The sequence below is a fragment of the Octopus bimaculoides genome, chromosome 4 (genome assembly GCF_046866305.1).
Source record: "Octopus bimaculoides isolate indiv1 chromosome 4, ASM4686630v1, whole genome shotgun sequence".
In the NCBI taxonomy this organism is placed as follows: domain Eukaryota; kingdom Metazoa; phylum Mollusca; class Cephalopoda; order Octopoda; family Octopodidae; genus Octopus; species Octopus bimaculoides.
The window spans coordinates 105,805,087-105,824,493 of NC_142931.1; the positions used below are offsets into that span (position 1 = coordinate 105,805,087).

The window sequence follows — 19,407 nt, forward strand, 5'->3', positions numbered from 1 at the left end:
AAAACAAAACAAAACAAACTGAAGGCAACAAATATGTCTCTTGTGAAGTTTTCATCAGAACATCCCATGACTTTTTGATGACCTGGTCAGACATTTAGTGTTTTTCCTTCCTGCATGTATTGTTGTAGTTATGTCACACTGTTTTTGATGCATGTGAGTTGTTTATCAAATTTATTCACATTTTGCATAGATATGTTGCAGATTTATTATTATCATTATTATAAGTGTATGTTTTAAATTCCTATATCATTAAATAATCTATAAGGGATTAATGCCCTCTTTGTTGTGTTAATGAATTAACTGTCTATTGAATGTAAGTATATGTGTCATATTTTGCCTGATGCTTTTCTTCTATCACTTTTTCAGAAAATAAATAAATAAATAAAATTTCTTTAAGTTTGTTAATGTGAACATACTGAAATGTATTTGGTGAAATAATTTATTTTATTACAGAATCACTTATTGTTTAGTGAAACAACTTAGTCATTAAACTAGTGTTTAGAATGTAAATTAACATGAAATTTTGACTCTAAAACAAGGAATTTGTATTATAGAACCTGGGGCAGCTTTGGGCAGGTTGGTATCAAATGGGTTTAATCAACTATTTCAAAATCTATGACTTATACTTTATTGGAGTAATGGGTGGGGGAATCAGTAGAGTGCCAGACAAAATGTGCTGCAAGTTATATCCCTTTACATTCTACTTTCAAACACCTAAAGTTCATTTTGACATTCCATCCTGCCTTCTGAGATTGATATGATATACCAGTCAAATTGCATAATCAATGAAATGAGGGAGTATATCCCTTATCAAAAATTTATGGCCTTTTGTCAATTTAAACTGATACAATATTTAGTTTTGATCGTTTTGGCTGAGTTCAAATGTCATTAGAAATTATTTCTGTTGTTTCTTCTCAAATCAGCAAATTAATGTTAATATATCATCATCAATTCAATTCTTTGTAAAACATCCAATAAAACCTAAATTTTTGTGCTCTAATGAAAATGTCATAAGCATTCTTAGTTTGAATTATTGCAGGTTAGAAGATGGAGAAAAAAACAAAGTAATCATTCAATGACTATTATTTTTAATGGAATACATTAGTTGTATATTTCAATTAGTTTTGAATATATTCTGGAATTTTTGTGAAAAACTAATGTTTTTCATTATTAAGTTGTTAACAATGTGTTTTACATAAAATTATGAGAGGCTTTAACTAGGAATGCTTAAAAATGAGAAGTTTTAGTATCAGAACTGAGGCTTGTATCAATGGGTGAGGCTACCAGAATCCACCTCCAATTATACTGAAGTCACACAGTTGCACATACATAAGTATCCCTAGGCATTGTTCTACCCTTCTCTTCAGCTTCACTTCTTTCTTATTTTCTTTCCTTGTTGCAGGTTTTTTTTTTTTCACTTTCCCTTTATTCTCTCTCTCTCTCTCTCTTTTTTTTAGTTTAACACCTAACACTTTTGATGCTAACCTTTCTGAAACTCAACACCCCAAGTTCTATGTTAAAAATCTTCCTATGATCTAAGTTAAAACCTAAATTAAAACCTACCAACATATTTCATGTTAATTTATATTCCAACTTGATAATGACAGTTATTTTATTAAATTTTTTGTTTTTTAATAAATTAATTGATAGATAGGCTGTGTATTTGAACAGAAATATTTTGACAAAAGCATTAAAATAAATTATTGAAATAAGTTATTAATGTGTTAAATAAAATTATATTTGGTACACTTTAAGTTATATTAATGAATTCTGTACAAAAGTGACTTTGACTTACATTTTTACTATTGTCATTTTACTGTTTATAAAACAATTTTTGAATTTGTCTTGTTTCATTTGACAGTGGTTCACAAAAAAAAAAAAAAATTCTTTAAATGCTAACACTGTAATGATAAAGGGATTTTAAAGAATTAAAAAAATTGTTTTTATTCAAACTAGGGAATACTAGTCTCATTGGTTATGGGTTTCCAATGTGCCAATCACTTATTCACTGCTTTTCTGATGGTGAAAATGACAAGGAAGTGCCTGTATCTTGATTCAGAACAAATATCCCAGAGGACGGTGTTCACAAAGCACAATTTTATATCCTTCACTAAAATGCACAGATGCACTCAGTTGGCTTCTACACAGTTTCCATCCAAGACATTGGTTAACCCAAAGCTATAACAGAACATACTTGCCCAAGGTACCATACTGTAGGATTGAACTCAGGGCCATATGGGTATGAAGCAAGCTTCTTAGCTGCACAGTTGTGTTGCTTGTTGTTGCAAACAACTTATGTAATATATATAAATTGGATTCTATAAATTAGGTTAACTTTAATCTAATTATGCTAACATAATTAGCCTATGTTAATTATATATCAGTAATTAATGATTATATACTTACAATCTTTATTTATAACATTTAAATACAAAGAAATAGGAAAAAAGAGGGATAAGAAAGGAAAAGAAAACAAGGTTAGGGTGTAAAGCAGCAGGGGAGAGGGTAATGGGCCACATACCCTAGAACAAATGGTGTGGTTAGTCATGGAGAATGGCTGGCGGCATTTGCTGCAGCAGCCATTCCACCTCACAGGGCTCATTTCTTCAATGGGCCACTGTCATCCCTATTTTTCAGAGGAAACCCTATACTATGAGATCCACTATATCATATATTGAGGAGTAGAACAAATACAAGATAACAAACTGGTTTAGTCAAGTTTTTGTTTTGTATGTTTGCGGGAAGAGTGAACTGGGAGAGGGATAACTGAAGAAGAAAAAATAGTCCTTCAGATAAATGTTACTATTATAGTCTTCCAAACTCAAGATGTTTGATGTTTTATTAGGCTGTGTGACTTTTTTTTATATTATGATACTTTTGATTAGGTAAGAGATGCTGCCTTAAATGTCTGAATTTATATTGAAGTATTTTTTCATATAATCAATCTGGTATAAAAAAAAAAAGGCAATGGGAATAAATTAATATGTAATCTATTGCAGTTAATATTACATGTTTGATTCTAGAAATGTTTGTTAATTATACTTACCTGAATTATTGTAATGATGTTCTTGATTAGAAATATCTTACTTACCAAACATGCTTTCTTCAGGGTATGCACGAACTTTTAGCACCATTAATATTTGTACTACACTGTGATCATCAAGCATTCCTCCATGCGTGTGAAATAGAAAGTATTGGGTAAGTAATTTTTTTGTTACTTTTAATTGGTTTTATTTTATTCAAATTACAATATGATAAGACCATCTTGTGGGTTTGCTTTCTGGATTATTATTGTTGCAGTTTGAGCTGGAGTGGCCAATAGCTTTAACTTAAATTGAAATAGGATTACCCTGTCTTTTCCAGGGTACTTAAGCAATTTGAAATAGTTGCCCTGTTTTGGATATTTTACAGACAACATTGATTATAATAATTGGAACCTTTAATGTAAAATCTTTCAGTGTAATTAACTAATTATACTAACTTCTCATGAATACTTTGAAATGTCAAGTATTCCAATCAAATCAAATGTTATATTGTTGGATTTCCTTTATCCTAACATTATTATTACCTCCTTCTATTGTGTTCAAATCTCTTTTATGTTGCCTTTCTTTTGAAAGCTTGATTTATCTAACCCTTTAGCATTTAAACTGGCCATTTCTGGCCCAAAATGTTCTACCTGTTTTGTGGTCAAAGTGGTCAAATCTGGCCTCTTACACCTACCTGACAGTGTCATTCAAATCATATTTACATCATCAAAATCTCAAAGCTATGATTAATTCAAAACAATGTGAATGAATAAGTATTACAATTGACAGAAACCTGAATGCTAAAGGGTTAAACATTCATTCTATAAAGTCATTGTTCTCATTCACTTCCTAAAACTTAACACAGGTACTTTACTAGTGATGAAACATAATTTAATTTTGTTTCTTTTTAATAGTCATTAATCATTGCACTGTAAACTATTTGCTCAAATTTCCAGTTCAGTGTCTTGTAAATAGGGTAGAAGTAGTTTATAAACCTTACTCAAAGGAACTAAAGAGAAAATGTTGAGTTTTGAATTTCTTGGACTAAGGCACCAAAACCCTATTCATTTAGATTTTTGTTTTTGACATTTCAATTTCTTAATTGTAAATTATAACTCAACAGTTGTTACAAGATTTATGTGATTCTTAGTGTTAAAAGTATATTTTTTCTTTTGTTGGTAAAGAATGTTTGAGAAAGTTGGTAACTGTATTGGATGACAGAATGTAAACTTATTTATTGCTTTTTATTGCTGATAATTTGTAGCTTGATTTTTTTTTTCTTCAGTTGCTTAATTTTTTTTTTTGTTTTTTTTTTTTTGTGATCGTTGTTTTAACATCTTTCAGCCTTACACAAATTACCGAGAGGTTAGCATTTTGATTCTAATTGCTTTCTTTCATTTATGCTGCTTTGCTGGTTCTGGACTTTAACAACATTTCTTGACAAAAACATGTTTTCCTATGATGAATGTCTTTTCTGAAGAATTACCTGAATGCACTGGAATTAGTTACCAATTTTCTCTGAATTTTTTAATCTTATTGTTTATGTCAAAACTACTAGGAATTTTAGGTTTATTTTTTTTCTTTGCATGCCTATTTTTTCTTTACAAGTGCCTTGTTTTCCTTCCATTTCCTGGTAGACTCTTCAAACTATCTTTCATATATAAAAACACTACAATATTCACATAAGCTTTTTTATATTTAGTTATTTTTTGGTTAACTTTTGTTTTTAAACCTTTACTTTAGAAATTACTTTTAAATATTTGAATATTAATAACTTAGTAAATAATAATAATGCATTTGATTGAATACAAATTCTTAAAAATAAATTTATAAATAAAAGTAAACATTAATTTTCCTAAAATCTAGGGTACATCATTTAAACTTGTTTGTATTGAGATATTTGGAAGAATCCACATACAAACAATTGAATTAACTTTCTGATTATAAATGAGGTTTAACAATTTTTTGTGTATTAGTTATTGGAGTGGGGGTCATAGATAAGTTGTATATCAAATACTTATGGGAAAAATAATTTTTCACGAGAAGTTAACTCTTTCATTACATTCTTAGTCAAATATACTTCATGTATTTTACTTAACTTTGGAAATAATCAAGAATTTTAAGAGATTTAGTAAATTATCAATCAGTTTTATATTACATTGATGATTGGAAACAAAGTTTCATGTATGATATTATGGTGGAATGTTTTGTATGGTAAAAACACAATCTCAGGCTGGTTGGTATCAAAAGGTTTAGAAACATTTTTAAATGTTGATATTAAAATTTTTCACATTTTGAAGGGTTCTGTGTATGTTTTTGGAAGGATTATATCTTTAAAAAGATTGGAAATGCCAGTATTTCTCTCTCCATCTATCTGTTTCTCTGATTTTCATTTTGAAAATATCAAGTTACTTTCATTTGATATTTTTAGAAGAAAGCATGCAATTTTTATATGTCTATTGTAAAATAAGCCCATTCTATTTGTTTTAAACATAAATATACTTCAGCAACCTGAACAAAATTTTTAGATGAAAATCATTTAAAATCCATCCATCTTTTCTACTTATTATTTCTGGGATGATCATGGGGGTAAAGTCTTCAGGTACTTCTTTCATAGGTTCTTGTCAGAAATAACCATCTTTAGATTTTCCCGCTGGATTCCCAAGAGTGACCAACTGAGACTATGGATATTATCCAACCGTCTTGTTTTTGGTCTACCACAAAGTCTCCTGCTGGTTGGCTCATCTTGAAGAATCGGTTTTGCAAGTCTTTTCTTTGACATTCTAATCACATGTCCATTGTGTTGGAGCTGTAACCTCTCAGTGCTGAGAAGTAACAGCTCGACCCAGAGAAACTCCCTGATCTCGGAGTTATGTATCCTGTTGAGTAATGTTAATCCAGAGATCATTCAAAGGAACTCCATTTTGGCTGTTTGTATTTGCAATTGTACACTTTTGGTCATTACCCAATGAAGATAGTGTGTTTGGTTTTTCTTTTCCAACCTTGTCTCTTCTGAGGATTGATTGCTGGAACTGGTGCATTACTATGCCAGCCCCTGCAATTCTAGCATCCACTTCAGCCTCCTGCTTCTTATCACTCAAGGATACAGCCTTGAGGTACTTATACTTCGCTGCTTGTCTCAGTGATGTTGAATTAACATGCAGAGTGCACTGGGAAGACTTTCATGAGGGGAACCAATGTCTCAGTCTTTGCAATACTAATTCTCATCCCTCCCTACCTCACAGTATTTCAAAATAATAATAATGAGTGGGTGCAAACTCTTAGAAGTTGAAGTTTATTATTTCCCTATTATTTGATTTCCACAAACAGTTTACATTACTGCAGTTCTGAGGCTGGGCTTCAGCACTTTCTTTATAAATTTCTTTCTAGATAAACAAAATTGAAGTAAATAAAAGTAAATTTCCTTACTTTTTTGAAATAAAATTCTCTGCATGTTATTGCTAGTATGAGAAAGTAAAAGTAGATATTAGGATTAAAGCATCAGTGGTGATGATATACAAAACCCCATAATTTATTTTAAAATATATATATCTATTTTATTGTATGGTATATCTTCAATCTTCTTTCTTTGTTATATTATTTCCTCTTTTATTGAGATCATCAATTACTCATTCTCTTTATTTTTACAACACTCCAAACTGTATTCACATTAGTTGCAATAGGATGATGTTTCAGACCTTTTAGTTTGTATTTTAACTCTTGTAGCTGCACTGGTTGATGGGATTGCTTATTAAATTTGCTTTCGTTGACAATACATCTTGACATTTCAACCATTCATCACATCTTGTCAAGTTGATAATTTTTTAACATAATCCTAACTATAAAAATTGAATCTTTAGGCTTCTTAAATTATTGCTTAGTTATTACTGTCATTAATATTCAATCATTGAACTGTGGTCAGGCTGGAGCATTGCATTCTATGGATATGTTGATTACAGTGGTTCCAGTACTTTTAGTAATTGGCACTTTCTTCAAAAATCTTGGAAGGATGGCAGGCAAAGTAAACCCGGGCAGAATTTAAGCTCAAAACATAAAGGGATGTAACTAAATACTATGAGATATTTTGTTTGCTGCTCTACTGCTTGTGCCATTCTGACATGTTAAATAATTTAATAAAGATGTTTTTTATTTGCCCATGATACATGATGAGATGGTTCTGGCAAAGTAAACCTTTGTATCAGAACAGACATCCTGCAGTTAGAAATGCTCCAGTCCATTATTTATTGATATTATCTCTGTCCTTTCTGTAATCTCACAAAGGATCCATTTATACACATAAGATCATATTGTGCATTATATTGAATGTATTCCTCTTTATCTGTTGCATCTTCTGCCACTTTACTGTACAATTTTCAAAAGGAATTGTGTGTGATTGCAATAACAAGAAAATAGAGTTGTAATAGTTATGCATGATAGGGAGTTAAAGAAGGGAGTAGGGTGGGAGAGAGATCATCATCATAACATCTACATTTCCATGCTTGTATGGGTCAGCTGGAGTTTATGAGGGCAGTTTTTCTACAACCAGATGCGTTTCTTGTCACCAATCCTTACCTGTTTCAGAGTAAGGTAATATTTCCCTATGGCAAGACATTTTTCCACAGAATATTGAATAACATTCATTTATAATAATCACTTGCTGTCTGTCCAAGGAGAGAGAGAGAGAGAGACAGACACACACACACACACACACACACACCTACCTACCTTTCAGTTTCCAATCACTTTGTCCAAGATGCCACACAATGGGACTGAAAATGGAATCACTCAGCCATGCCTGTGCCTAGATCAATATTATTTGAAAACTTAAGCCTATTTTAAATTTAGCTGGTTAAGTGCATTGCTTTATGGCAGAAACAACTGTAAGCTAATGAAGCCAATTAGTCTATGATGGGGGTGGGGTTACATTTTTCACCAGGGAGGGTCCTTGTATTTAAGAGCAACCATGCATCCCGCTGTCTGGTGAGAATGAAATCGATCTGGCTAGCAAAGTCACCGGATTGATAGGTTATCAGGTAGCTAGCTGGCTTCCCGAAGTTGGTATTGCAGATTAATAGGTTATTTGCATTGCAGAACTCCAGGAGCCTAGTTCCCTCTTCATTTCTGGTACCAACTCCATGGCTCCCATGTACACCATGGAAGATACCAGATTGCTGTCTGATATGCCCATTAAAATCTCCAGCTACAAAGATGAGGTCATTGTCACTCATCTTTGAGGTAGCCTACAGAAGAATATCATAAAAGTGATCCTTCTGTTCATTTGGTAGGCCTGCTTGTGGAGCATGGGCAGAGATAATTGTAGCTATACCATTCTGCAAGACTAGCCTGAGTTTAAGTACTCTATCATACAACCTCACTACTTCTATGACCTTATCCACCCATTTCTCTGCAAGAAGTATGCCCACACTCCCTATTCCATCACTATTACCTTTCCAGAAGAGTTTATACCTATGTGCTTTGCCTGTGAGGACTCCTCTCCATCTTACCTCTTGTGCGCAACATACATCAACACGTCTCCATTCAAGCATCTCTACAATCTCGCTAGATCTACCTTTCAATGTACCTATATTTAGAGTGCCAACTCTGAAAACTGGGAAAGAGATATGGGAGGTAACAGAGAGGAGAGATGTTATTCAGTACCTGAAAAGAAGGTTCTTGTGAATGTTTGGTAATAGGTATCATAATAGTTGTTCTTGCTTTTAACTTGCCGTCATTCAAACATGTTAGAGTTAAGGTTGTTACCTCTACTGGGGGTGGGGGGAGTGAGGAAGCATTGTATATGAAAAGGTTTGGAGCATTGTAAATATAAGCGTTATGAGCCTAGTGGGTGAAGCATTACTGATGCTGCACATATAAATGTGTAAATAAATGAATAAATAAAAAATGGGCTACTATCTGGTTTAGTTAGTCTAGAGATGGTGGGGATAGAAAGGAGAGAGGGGAAGGGACACCTGAATGTCCAGTAAGAGAAAGATTTCTGGTAAGAGTGCAAGAGAAAGAGAATTCTGGTGTTGGTGGTGGGAGTGGGAAAAGGTGGTGCAACCACTGATACGAAAGGTCATTTTAAGGGCTAGTACAAACAAGGAGTTATTTTATAGAAAAGTATGAAATAAGTATATACATGTAGCTAAGAAACAAGGTTAGTCATTGTAGGGTTAGAACAAACAAGAAAGAATTATTTTAGAGAATAAATGAGTTTGAATGAATGAATTATTTTAGAGAATAGATGAGTTTGAATGAATGAGGCAATTAAAAAACAAGAGAGATTCTTAGTTTAGCTGTGCATATTTTCGAGTGTCATCAGCCGCCGAGCACATGGAATAAACTAACGAAAGTCTGAGAGAGGGGTAGGGGGACAGGTGTGGAGGTGACAGCTGGAAATGAAGAAGGTAGCCTTTGCCCTAAACTTCAAAGAGAAATAGCAGGGAGTAGCCATTGCAACAAGAGATAAGAGAGATATAGACAGAAAAGAAAGAAATTTTAGTGAATGCTACAGAATACCTATATATATGTAGTCAAGAAACAAGGGAAGGGATTATTACTTTAGAGGGGGAGAGTACAAATTTGGAAGTTATTTGATGAGTTAATATAGAGGTTTACAGTTTATGAAAGGTCATTTTAAGGGCTAGAAAGAACAAGGAGTTATTTTAGAGAAAAGTACGAAATAAGTATATACATGTAGTATACATGTAGCCAAGAAACAAGTTTAGTCATTGTAGGGTTAGCACAAACAAGAAAGAGTTATTTTAGAGAATAGATGAGTTTGAATGAATGAGGAGATTAAAAACAAGAGAGATTCTTAGCTTAGCTGTACATATTTTTGAGTGTCATCAGCAAATAATTATAGTATTTTTGTACACGTTACAAGTGGAGTTTAAATGTTGAATGACCAGTATTTATTTTCAAATTTTAATATTCAAATCAGAACCAGCATTTTTCAGCAGTTTTACTAACTCTAATTCAACAAATCCTAATTGTATTTTATGAAAAGGTTTATTATAGATTGTATGGAGGTAAAGTGAGTAAATGGATAAGGACTCATGAGCTGTTAGTTCAAATCCCGTTGCAAGCATCTCGTGTTTCTGGCATTGATGCATAATTCTTCAAGCTTTAGTTTACTGGCTATTGATAACAAATCTTTCAGAAAGAAAACTCATGTTCAGCGGGAATTGTCTCTTATTCAGTTAGTGCTGCAATAACTGTAGTACAATAACATTATTGATAATCAACAAAGAACTAATTTTTTTTCTATTTTACAATTGTTGGTATAAACTGGAAGTTCCTTAAAAATCAGTAAATTCAACCAGCACCAACAGGCTTATTGGTTGTTTCAATCAGCTTTACATCAACTGACCTAAGGTGTAAAATTAACCACCTGGACATTAGGGAATAACTGTCAAGTCTAGCTTACTAAACATGTCTTATTCAGTTTGGTTGACAACTATTTAACACATTCTCTCATTCAGTGCTAAATAATATTCATCATCATCATCATCTTTTAACGTCCGCTTTCCATGCTAGCATGGGTTGGACAATTTGACTGAGGACTGGCAAGCCAGAAGGCTGCACCAGGCTCCACCCATTCGAAGACTTGTTACCTTCTAGAATTAGATTTACTTCCCAACACCAACATTCAGTTGTAGTGTGGAAGCAGTATGTAGTTTTTCAGTTTGACTTGAACAAATATTGTACTATATTGTACCTAAATTTGTTCTCTGTAACCTGTACTCTGTACCGCTTAATATGGTACTGTACTCCAACATAAATTTGTTCCATCTCTAACCCTTATACTACACCATTTCATATGCTATGCCTGAACAAAGAATTTAAAATTTCTAAAAGTAGACTTCGTATGCTTAATTCCAATTAAACAAAACATTTGAATTGACATCCCTGTTCAAATAATTTTGTGTTTTGCTCCTGTTCAACTACTAACATTTGCTTTGTTCCTGTGGAGTTTTTCTTTTTCATTTGCACAATTAATTTTTCTTAACATTTTCTTTTCTTTTATATTTTTACATTCAGTTAATTACAAATGTTTTATTTTTACCCCTATAATTTCCTCAGGATTATTTTCAGTTTTAATGTTTATTTAATGTAGTGAGTACATATCCCTCTTTAAAAATAAGCCAAACAAATTTTAATTTATCTTTTACAGTTTATTAATTTTCCAATTAAACATTTACATTCTTGATGCTCTTATCTAAAATTTTTGTTTGCTATGTAAAGAACAGTTGTTTACTTATATTTTGTGTATGCTACTTATAAAGCATGTACACATTTTTGAGAGAGTGTAGGTAGGTGACTTTTTTTTTTTAATATGCTAAATTGGGTTGAGTTCAGATCTAATACTTGATTTCTTTTCTAAGATTTGAATTTATAGATTTAAAAAATAATTTCATCTGGGAACATTTTCCACAATCACACAGGGGAACAACTCTTCCTCTCTTTAGTCTATACTATTAGAGATAAGTGAAAACCTATTGCTAATATGTTTATGGAGTGACACCATAGCTATGTGGAGATCTTGGAATAGCCTTATGTTTTAAATTAGATATTTCCTAATATTTTGTTTATTTAGAATATTAAATAAAGGTCAATGACAGTCAGTGAGTATACATTTGTATCAATCTTAAAGATAAAAAGTTAAAATTTGTTTGAACTAAAATAACCTGAATATTTTTATTTTCTTTCAGTGAAATGATTCGAGAATTGATGGATCCAATGTTTTTAGAACATGATGCTTAGTGAGTATTGTATCTTATTTTGGCATTTCTGTTGATTTAAGAATAACAACTCCTTAATTTTAACATCATTTTTTTTTATCATGTTACAATGGTACACATGTTTAAATAGCTTAATGGATAAGTTATGTTGACTTTCAGTTCATAGGCCTTCATTTCATCATATCCACTGTGTGAATTTCATTGTGTAACCTTGTTTTCAATGACAAATGTCAGATCTTGTAGAATATTGTCTCAAGAACTGGTGGTCAAATTCAGAAGAAATATGATAGTGATTGTTATCCAAATTATTCAATTGATCTGAATAAAATGGTAAAGGCTTTTTGTTGGATTCCATTATATCTACCATGGAAAGATAAAGGCAAAGTAATTTCTAAAGGAATTTCAAATTGGAATGAAATGCAATTCCACTGCCTTGCATTCCTAAAATAATCATCAATTCACTTCTTGTTCCTTAATAATATTATTTTAAATATTTCTGTTCTTTAGTGCTATGTTCTGTCAGGTAATGGCAACAGTAGAACCTTGGTATACAACCAAAGATGCTCCAACACCTAAAGTAAGTTAAATTTATTTTTTCATTTTCATTTCATTTAGTTAATGGTCATTTATCTTTATGGGTAGCTTCATTTCTAGCTTTTAGTTTCACCTGCAGGTTTCCACTCTATTCCTTTAATCACTATCTGAATTTATTGACTACTTTTAAGATTATTTAAAATTTTCTTTTATTTTGGATTTCCTGGAAAATTCTAATATTTTAATGCTTTGATCTTTATCTGCATATCAACAATGCTGCATAGAGACTTTAGTTCAGTTTTGAGAGCAGCATGAAGAGGAGAAAGGACATTATGCAGAGAGGAGAACGGTTTGCAGTGGGGTGGAAAAGAAAATAAGTTACTCTGATTGTCACTACAGTATTTCTTGAGAAATCTAAAATAAGAGGGAAGATTTCAAGTTGAAATATCATTCTATTTTTTGTGAAGAAAAAGTTTAATAGAAAATATTTGTAATTTTTTTTGATTCCTTGCAGGGTAAAGATATTTTTAATGTGCAACCATTTGCTAGGCCTCAAGATTTGAATCCTTCCAATGTCATAATTACCAAACTTACTCGAATTCAAGATTATATCTTAAAAAAATATGACGTGGAGTTACATTTACATCTTGAACGACTGGAAATAGTCCCACAAATTTATGGAATGTAAGTTTTGAACCATTCTCTTTATATATAATTGCTATGTTGATGATATATGATATACAGGGATAGTTGATTTATAGGGAAACAAATTGTTACAGGATCTCATACAGAGTTTTGAAAGATGTAACAAAGTGTATTTGCTAACTGTTGTATACTAATCTTCTTAGAAGATAGAAGTAGCAGCTTTTATTTTTATTTATTTATTTATTAAATATTTAATTAATCTGGTGTGTATGTGTGTGTGTGTATACACACACACACACAAACATCTTGTGGGTGAATTTGGTTGATGGAAACAAGAAAACCTGCTGGATGTGTCTGTGTGAATGTTTACATTCTGCATTTTGGATGAAAAGTGCTGAGGGTGATGTTTATTAAACTCTCTATCAACAAATTGTCCACAGTTCCTGCACTTTCAAAGACAAGTGGAATGAAAAATTCACTATGTTAGGCTTTGAATTTATATGTATTCATTTGACAAGGTAGTTTCCATTAGTTTCTGTTACTTGAATTGGAATCTACCAAGTTAGGAAATAATAACAGGTAAAACAGATAAGCAATTAATCCACACTTAGTAATACTCATCTTCATTATCATCATTTTAATGTCCACTGTTCCACACTTGTCTGGGGTCAAACAAAATTTGTTGAGGCAGATTTTCTATAGCCCAATGCTCTTGTTGTTGCCAGTCCTTACCTATTTTGAATTGGGTAATATTTTCCTTAGTCTTTTCAACATAACCAGCACAATGGCTGGACACAATTTCGAAGAAGACTATAAACAAACATCACTTGTAGGACAGTAATGCCTATTTACAAGTAGCACACAATATCAAATAAGGACATACAAACACCTGGCCTCTCCTGCATATATGACAAACTTCTTTCAGTTTCTATATACCAAATTCACTCACAAGACTTTGATTGATTTGGAGCGTTAGTGGAAGTCAGTTGTTAAAGGTGCCATGCAATGGTACTGAAATTGAAGCCATGTGGTTGGGGAGTGAAATTCTTTACTGCACATTTTTTTTTTTCTTCAAATAATTCTTTTTGTAAGATAGAATTCTAATCTTAGAAGCCATATGGTTTGTATCAATTTCTGAAAATCGATTCATTGATACAGTTTCACATTTTAAAAGGATTTTAGTTTCAATTTCATCCCATGATTTTGTATCTTTCAGTCGCTGGGTGAGACTTCTATTTGGCAGAGAGTTTCCAATGCAAGATCTATTAATGCTGTGGGATGCCATTTTTTCTGATGGAATTGGCTTTGATCTAGTTGATTATGTATTTGTCAGCATGTTGCTATACGTACGTGATCTATGTAAGTCTATTTCTTCTTCTTTCAATCAGAATAATTATGAAATGGCATGTATCAATAATAGCCTGTAAATATTGGGTTGAAAATCTTTTTTGGATTGAAAAAATTGTAGGCTACTTGTGGGACTTGAACCATGTTAGAATGCCTGTCATGTTTACAACTGTCGGTTTGAGCAGCCTTCAATTTTTCACATCCAAAAAGGATTTTCAACACAACATTTACATGCTATTTATTTATAGCTTTGTGTGTGTGCTTTGAGATATTCCAAAAAAGAATTCATGTTCTCTTGAAAGTTTATAAAATTCTTATGAATGCAACTGTGTGTGTGTGTGTGTGCACATACGTGCTCATATTTGTATTTAATTAGTAGATGCGTAATCAATCATTATGTAACTGATGTTTGTTTCACCATGATTTGGCTCTTCAAGTATTACTTTATTATTTTATATTCCATTTATTTATGTTGCCACTTTAAAACACAAACGAAAGTCATATTTTTTCACTAATTTTGAATTGCACTATATGCTTCATTGCCAGTTATATTAGTGTTATTATTGTATCATCATCATCATCATCATCGTTTAACGTCCGCTTTCCATGCTAGCATGGGTTGGACGACTTGACTGAGGATTGGTGAAACCGGATGGCAACACCAGGCTCCAATCTAAATTTGGCAGAGTTTCTACAGCTGGATGCCCTTCCTAATGCCAACCACTGTGTTATTTCTACGTGTGTGATTAAGCATGTGCACAACATTATAAACACAGAAATTATAACACTAACATAACAAGCAATGAAAACATTATGCAATTCAAAAATAGAGAAAACAACCTCCTTTATTTTCATTTGTATTTTTAAAAAGCAACTTAAATGGATTACAAAGTAATATCTGTAGAGTCGAATCACAAGGAAACCAATGGTAGTAATGTAGTAATCAACTGTCCAGTGTGTATATGTGTGTACATACACACACACACACACACACACACATATAATTAATCCAAAAAAACAATACGTTTCAAGCAAAGCTCTTCTTCAGAAACAGGAGACAGTAAAGTCTAAGAGAAAAGGAAAACGGAGGAAAAGCACACACACATACACACAGATATATTTATACATACTGCTCCTTATTATTATAGCTTATGATAAAAAATGTTCATTTTCCTAAATAATTGTAGTACTGACCAGTGATTATCCAAACTGTATGAACACTTTAATGCGATACCCTCCTGTTGGTGATGTACATTATTTTGTTGACAAGGCCCTTTATCTGCGAGAACCAAATGTAAGTATTTGAAACCTTTATTTTCATAATTTTCTTTAGAATGTCATTGTTTAACATCCACTTTTCCATACTTGCACATGTCAGATGGAAATCATCGAAGCAGATGTCTTTTCTGTTGTCAACCCCTACCTGTTTTCAAGCAAGATAATATTTCTCTTTGATCTGACATGTTTTTTACAGAAGATTGAAAACATCACTTCTATAATAGTGATGATTGTTCACAAGCATCGTGTAATGTCAAGACAAGGGTACACCTATGCAAACACATGCATACATAATAGACTCCCTTCAGTTTTTGTTTAGCATTTATAAGATTTGGTCAGTCTGGGACTATAATAGAATACACTTTTCCAAGGTTCAATGGGTCTGAACTTGAAACCACATGGTTGGGAAGCTTACTATATAAAACAGTAAAAAATACCAGTAATGAAAGTTTTTATTAGACCAAAAACATTTATCTAGTTTTGTTATTCTTGATATAAAATGAATGTTGTTACTCAGCATGACCTGATTGGAAAGTGGTTCTGATAGAAATTTTGTGAATCAGTTTTATTTATAACCAAATTATATATACCTACATATATGTATGTGTGTGGCATAACTATATGGTTTGCTTTTATATTGTACAATATCAGTGAAACCCAGATTATGAACATCTAAGATTTAATGTTTCTCTAGAAATAGTAATACTCTTTGGTATATCTACCCTGTTGATCTTTTCAAACAAAATTCAAGACTAGAGTGAAAAGCCCCACTTTAGTCTTTTCTAATTTTATGTGGTTGTCTAGTGGAATGTTGTGAAAGTTGTGATGATTTAGTCATGTCCAGCATATGAATGAGTAGAGGTAGTCAAAGATGGCACTCAATATGTCCAAAGGACATTTATATATTCACACACTCAGCTGTAATTGAAAGGGGCCAGCCTTGTCACATTCTGTGTGAGGCTGGATTTCCCTGAGAATTATGTTAATGGTATGCCTGTCTGTGGAGTACTCATCCACTTGTGAGTTAATTTTTCAAGCAGACTGTTCCCTTGATCAGATAAACAGGAACCTCGTTGTCGTAACTGACGGAGCGCCATCTTTTAAAAAGAGTGAAAGAAAAGGAAATCTTCCATATCATAAGGCAAGAATGTCGTGTTTAGTATAAGCAGTGAAAGCTAAGATGAAATAATTGCTATTCTGTCATGTAGTGACTTCACCTTCGACTCATGCTCAATTTAATAAACAGCCTGTGCATCTGTGTTTATCTGGAGGCTTGACTTCCAGATCTGTGAGACTCACAAATGCTGCTGTCAGGACCGGATTAACATCCATAGTGACCCTAATGACTAAAATGATTTTCCTGCCCCTATATTGAATCTTTTTTCATTTTCTTCCAACCACTTGAAGGTTTATCTTGCTCTAGTCCACTCATTTGGTCAAAATGAGTTGTAGCTGTAATTCAAAGGATCCAGCCTTATCACATTTTGTGTGAGGCTGAGTCTTGCCGAGAACTATGTTAATGGTATGCATGTCTGTGGAGTACTCAATCACTTGTGCATTAATTTTATCCTGTATTTTGACCCCAGTATTTCACTGGTATTAAATTTATCCTGAAAGGATGAAAGGCAATGTTGACCTCGGTGAAATTTGAACTCAGAACGTAGTGGCAGATGAAGTACCATTAAGTATTTCATCCAGCATGTTAATGATTCTGCCAGCTTGCCACCTTACATATTCAATTAATAATAAATTAATGGTAATCAGTTTGGTCTATTTGAAAGTCATGCAGTTAAGTAACAGTAGACTGCACTAACTTTTAGTCTTTCATGGAAAAACAAATGCTTAAATCTGATATAATGGTCAAAATTATTTTAAAAACTATTTTATGCAGCAATATCCTAAACCACCAGCTTACAGTTACCAAACGGTCAACCAAGCCCAGCCTAGCAGAAATAAAGGTATGTTAAGAAACATAGTTTATGAAACTTTTGTTTTTAAATTTTCTATTGTATATAATCAGGTTTCTTTTTGTGATGTGTTAAAAAGCAAGCAAAAAGAAAAAAAAGTTTTTTTCATGTACACACACAGCTTTTCTCTATTGACTTAATTCAAAATATGTTTTATTTTAAAATTGGTTTATGTATACTTAGCAATGAATTTTTATACTTTTATTTGTTAAGTACCTTGAAAATACACAATCTGTAGAAATGTGTATCACCACAAAATGATCTGAGAATCTGTTTATGATCCACAAATAATATGTATACAATGTTGAATAGAATTAGATAGTGACTACAATTTAGTAATTGACTTTGTTTTGCAGTTTTTTTTTAATGAAATGACTTTTGGCATAAACTGTCTTTATTTTCTTAATGATAACTGTCAATATTTACATAAAAATATGTCTATTTGAATTGAAAGCTACTACTAGTAACTAAGTGTTAATACTTAATCTTAGATTTGCTTAGCTATATCTGATTTTAAAGATGAATTTATTGAAAGGTTATGGATTCTGTTTAGATTATAATATTGTTTACAGTTTTTAGTTTCATCTGTTTTCAACAAAGTCCGTGAGTCAGTTAACCAGTCAACTTCAAATGGAAAAGTTGTTACATTCTTGGAGATTGGAACTTTTAAGTGATAAAACTTGAAACTTGTCATTCTAAAAAAATAAATCTATAGTTTTGGAAATTAATTTTTTTCTTGGCATTAATGTTATAACCTAAAGTTTTTTAAGAAAAAAAAGTTATAGTTTTGTTTTATTAATTGTTCTGCTTGCATGTTCTTCAACTAATCTCCTGCTAACTTGCTTTCTAGTCATCATCCTTATGTTGCTAGATCCTCACATCTGTGAGGATACATTGTCTAGTAGTTAGCACTCATGATCGCAAAATCATGGTTTCAATTCCTAGACTGGGTGGTGCATTGTGTTCTTGAGCAAAAACACTTCATCTCACATTACTCTGCAATCACTTTGGCACCTGACATGTGGTACACTGTGCACCTGTTCAGGCAACACCGATTTGATGGAGGGAGTGAGCTAATGTACGGCACATTTTTTATCACTATAAACAAATCATTTGTTGAATATTTATGTCATCTTCGACATGAGTGTCTATCGTGTTACTAGATGCTCTTGATGAGGTTTTTAATTCCTGGGTGAAATTAAAAAGCTGCCTAGTAATTTGTTGATGTCTCTCTTGCACATGTTTTGTAAATTTAAGAAGTTCTTTCAGTATCTACTTTTCCTATTAGGGACCTCAATACTAAGAACAAGTTACTGATTGACCATCAGTTATTGGTTAATCTGATTATTCTAAAAGCATCATCATTTGTGCTCTTCATTAAAGTAACATTTTCCCTAACTTTGCGTGGATTAATGGGCCACTTTCTTAAAATATGCAGTTTTCGTGATACAGTAAACCATCTTACAATTCATATGTCAGTACTTTATAGTGTTATCTAGTTTAAATTGTTAGAATAGCAAACACAATTGTTAAAAAAAATAAAAAAGCTGTATTGAGAAATAATTGTAAATCATTTTATGAGCCTATTCCTAATGAAATGTACAACTTTCTATTCATGTTAAAAATAATCAAGAATTTTGACAGGTTCAGGAAGTGATGTTTTTCATTATTAAGCTGTGTATTTGGTGAATAAATGGATCTTTTATAAAATTATGGTAGAAGATTTTAATTTAAATATAAATATTTTAAATTGGAAGATTTTGTATCTTAGAACCAGAGTTCTCAAAACATATCTCAAAAAGGTCTGAATAGGACAACATGAGATTGATTTCAAACTTTGGTACAAGGCCACCAATTTCTGGTTGG

The 19,407-nt window shown here is 32.1% G+C and overlaps 1 protein-coding gene across 23 annotated transcripts in view; it reads left to right on the top strand.

The window, feature by feature from the left end:
- The window catches only part of LOC106880495 (TBC1 domain family member 5), an 84,021-nt gene that overhangs the window by 52,303 nt on the left and 12,311 nt on the right, over positions 1-19,407 (top strand). For 13 of the 23 annotated variants that reach the window (XM_014930467.3, XM_089351140.1, XM_014930470.3 and 10 more), the window contains 7 exons: positions 3,110-3,198; positions 11,741-11,791; positions 12,278-12,347; positions 12,819-12,988; positions 14,166-14,308; positions 15,484-15,590; positions 17,466-17,532. In XM_014930467.3, coding sequence (XP_014785953.1) covers positions 3,110-3,198; positions 11,741-11,791; positions 12,278-12,347; positions 12,819-12,988; positions 14,166-14,308; positions 15,484-15,590; positions 17,466-17,532 — 697 coding nt within the window. Of the gene's footprint in view, positions 1-3,109; positions 3,199-4,370; positions 4,392-11,740; positions 11,792-12,277; positions 12,348-12,818; positions 12,989-14,165; positions 14,309-15,483; positions 15,591-17,465; positions 17,533-19,407 lie in introns of all 23 variants that reach the window. The other 10 variants (XM_014930464.3, XM_014930471.3, XM_014930469.3 and 7 more) reach the window with 1 other exon arrangement.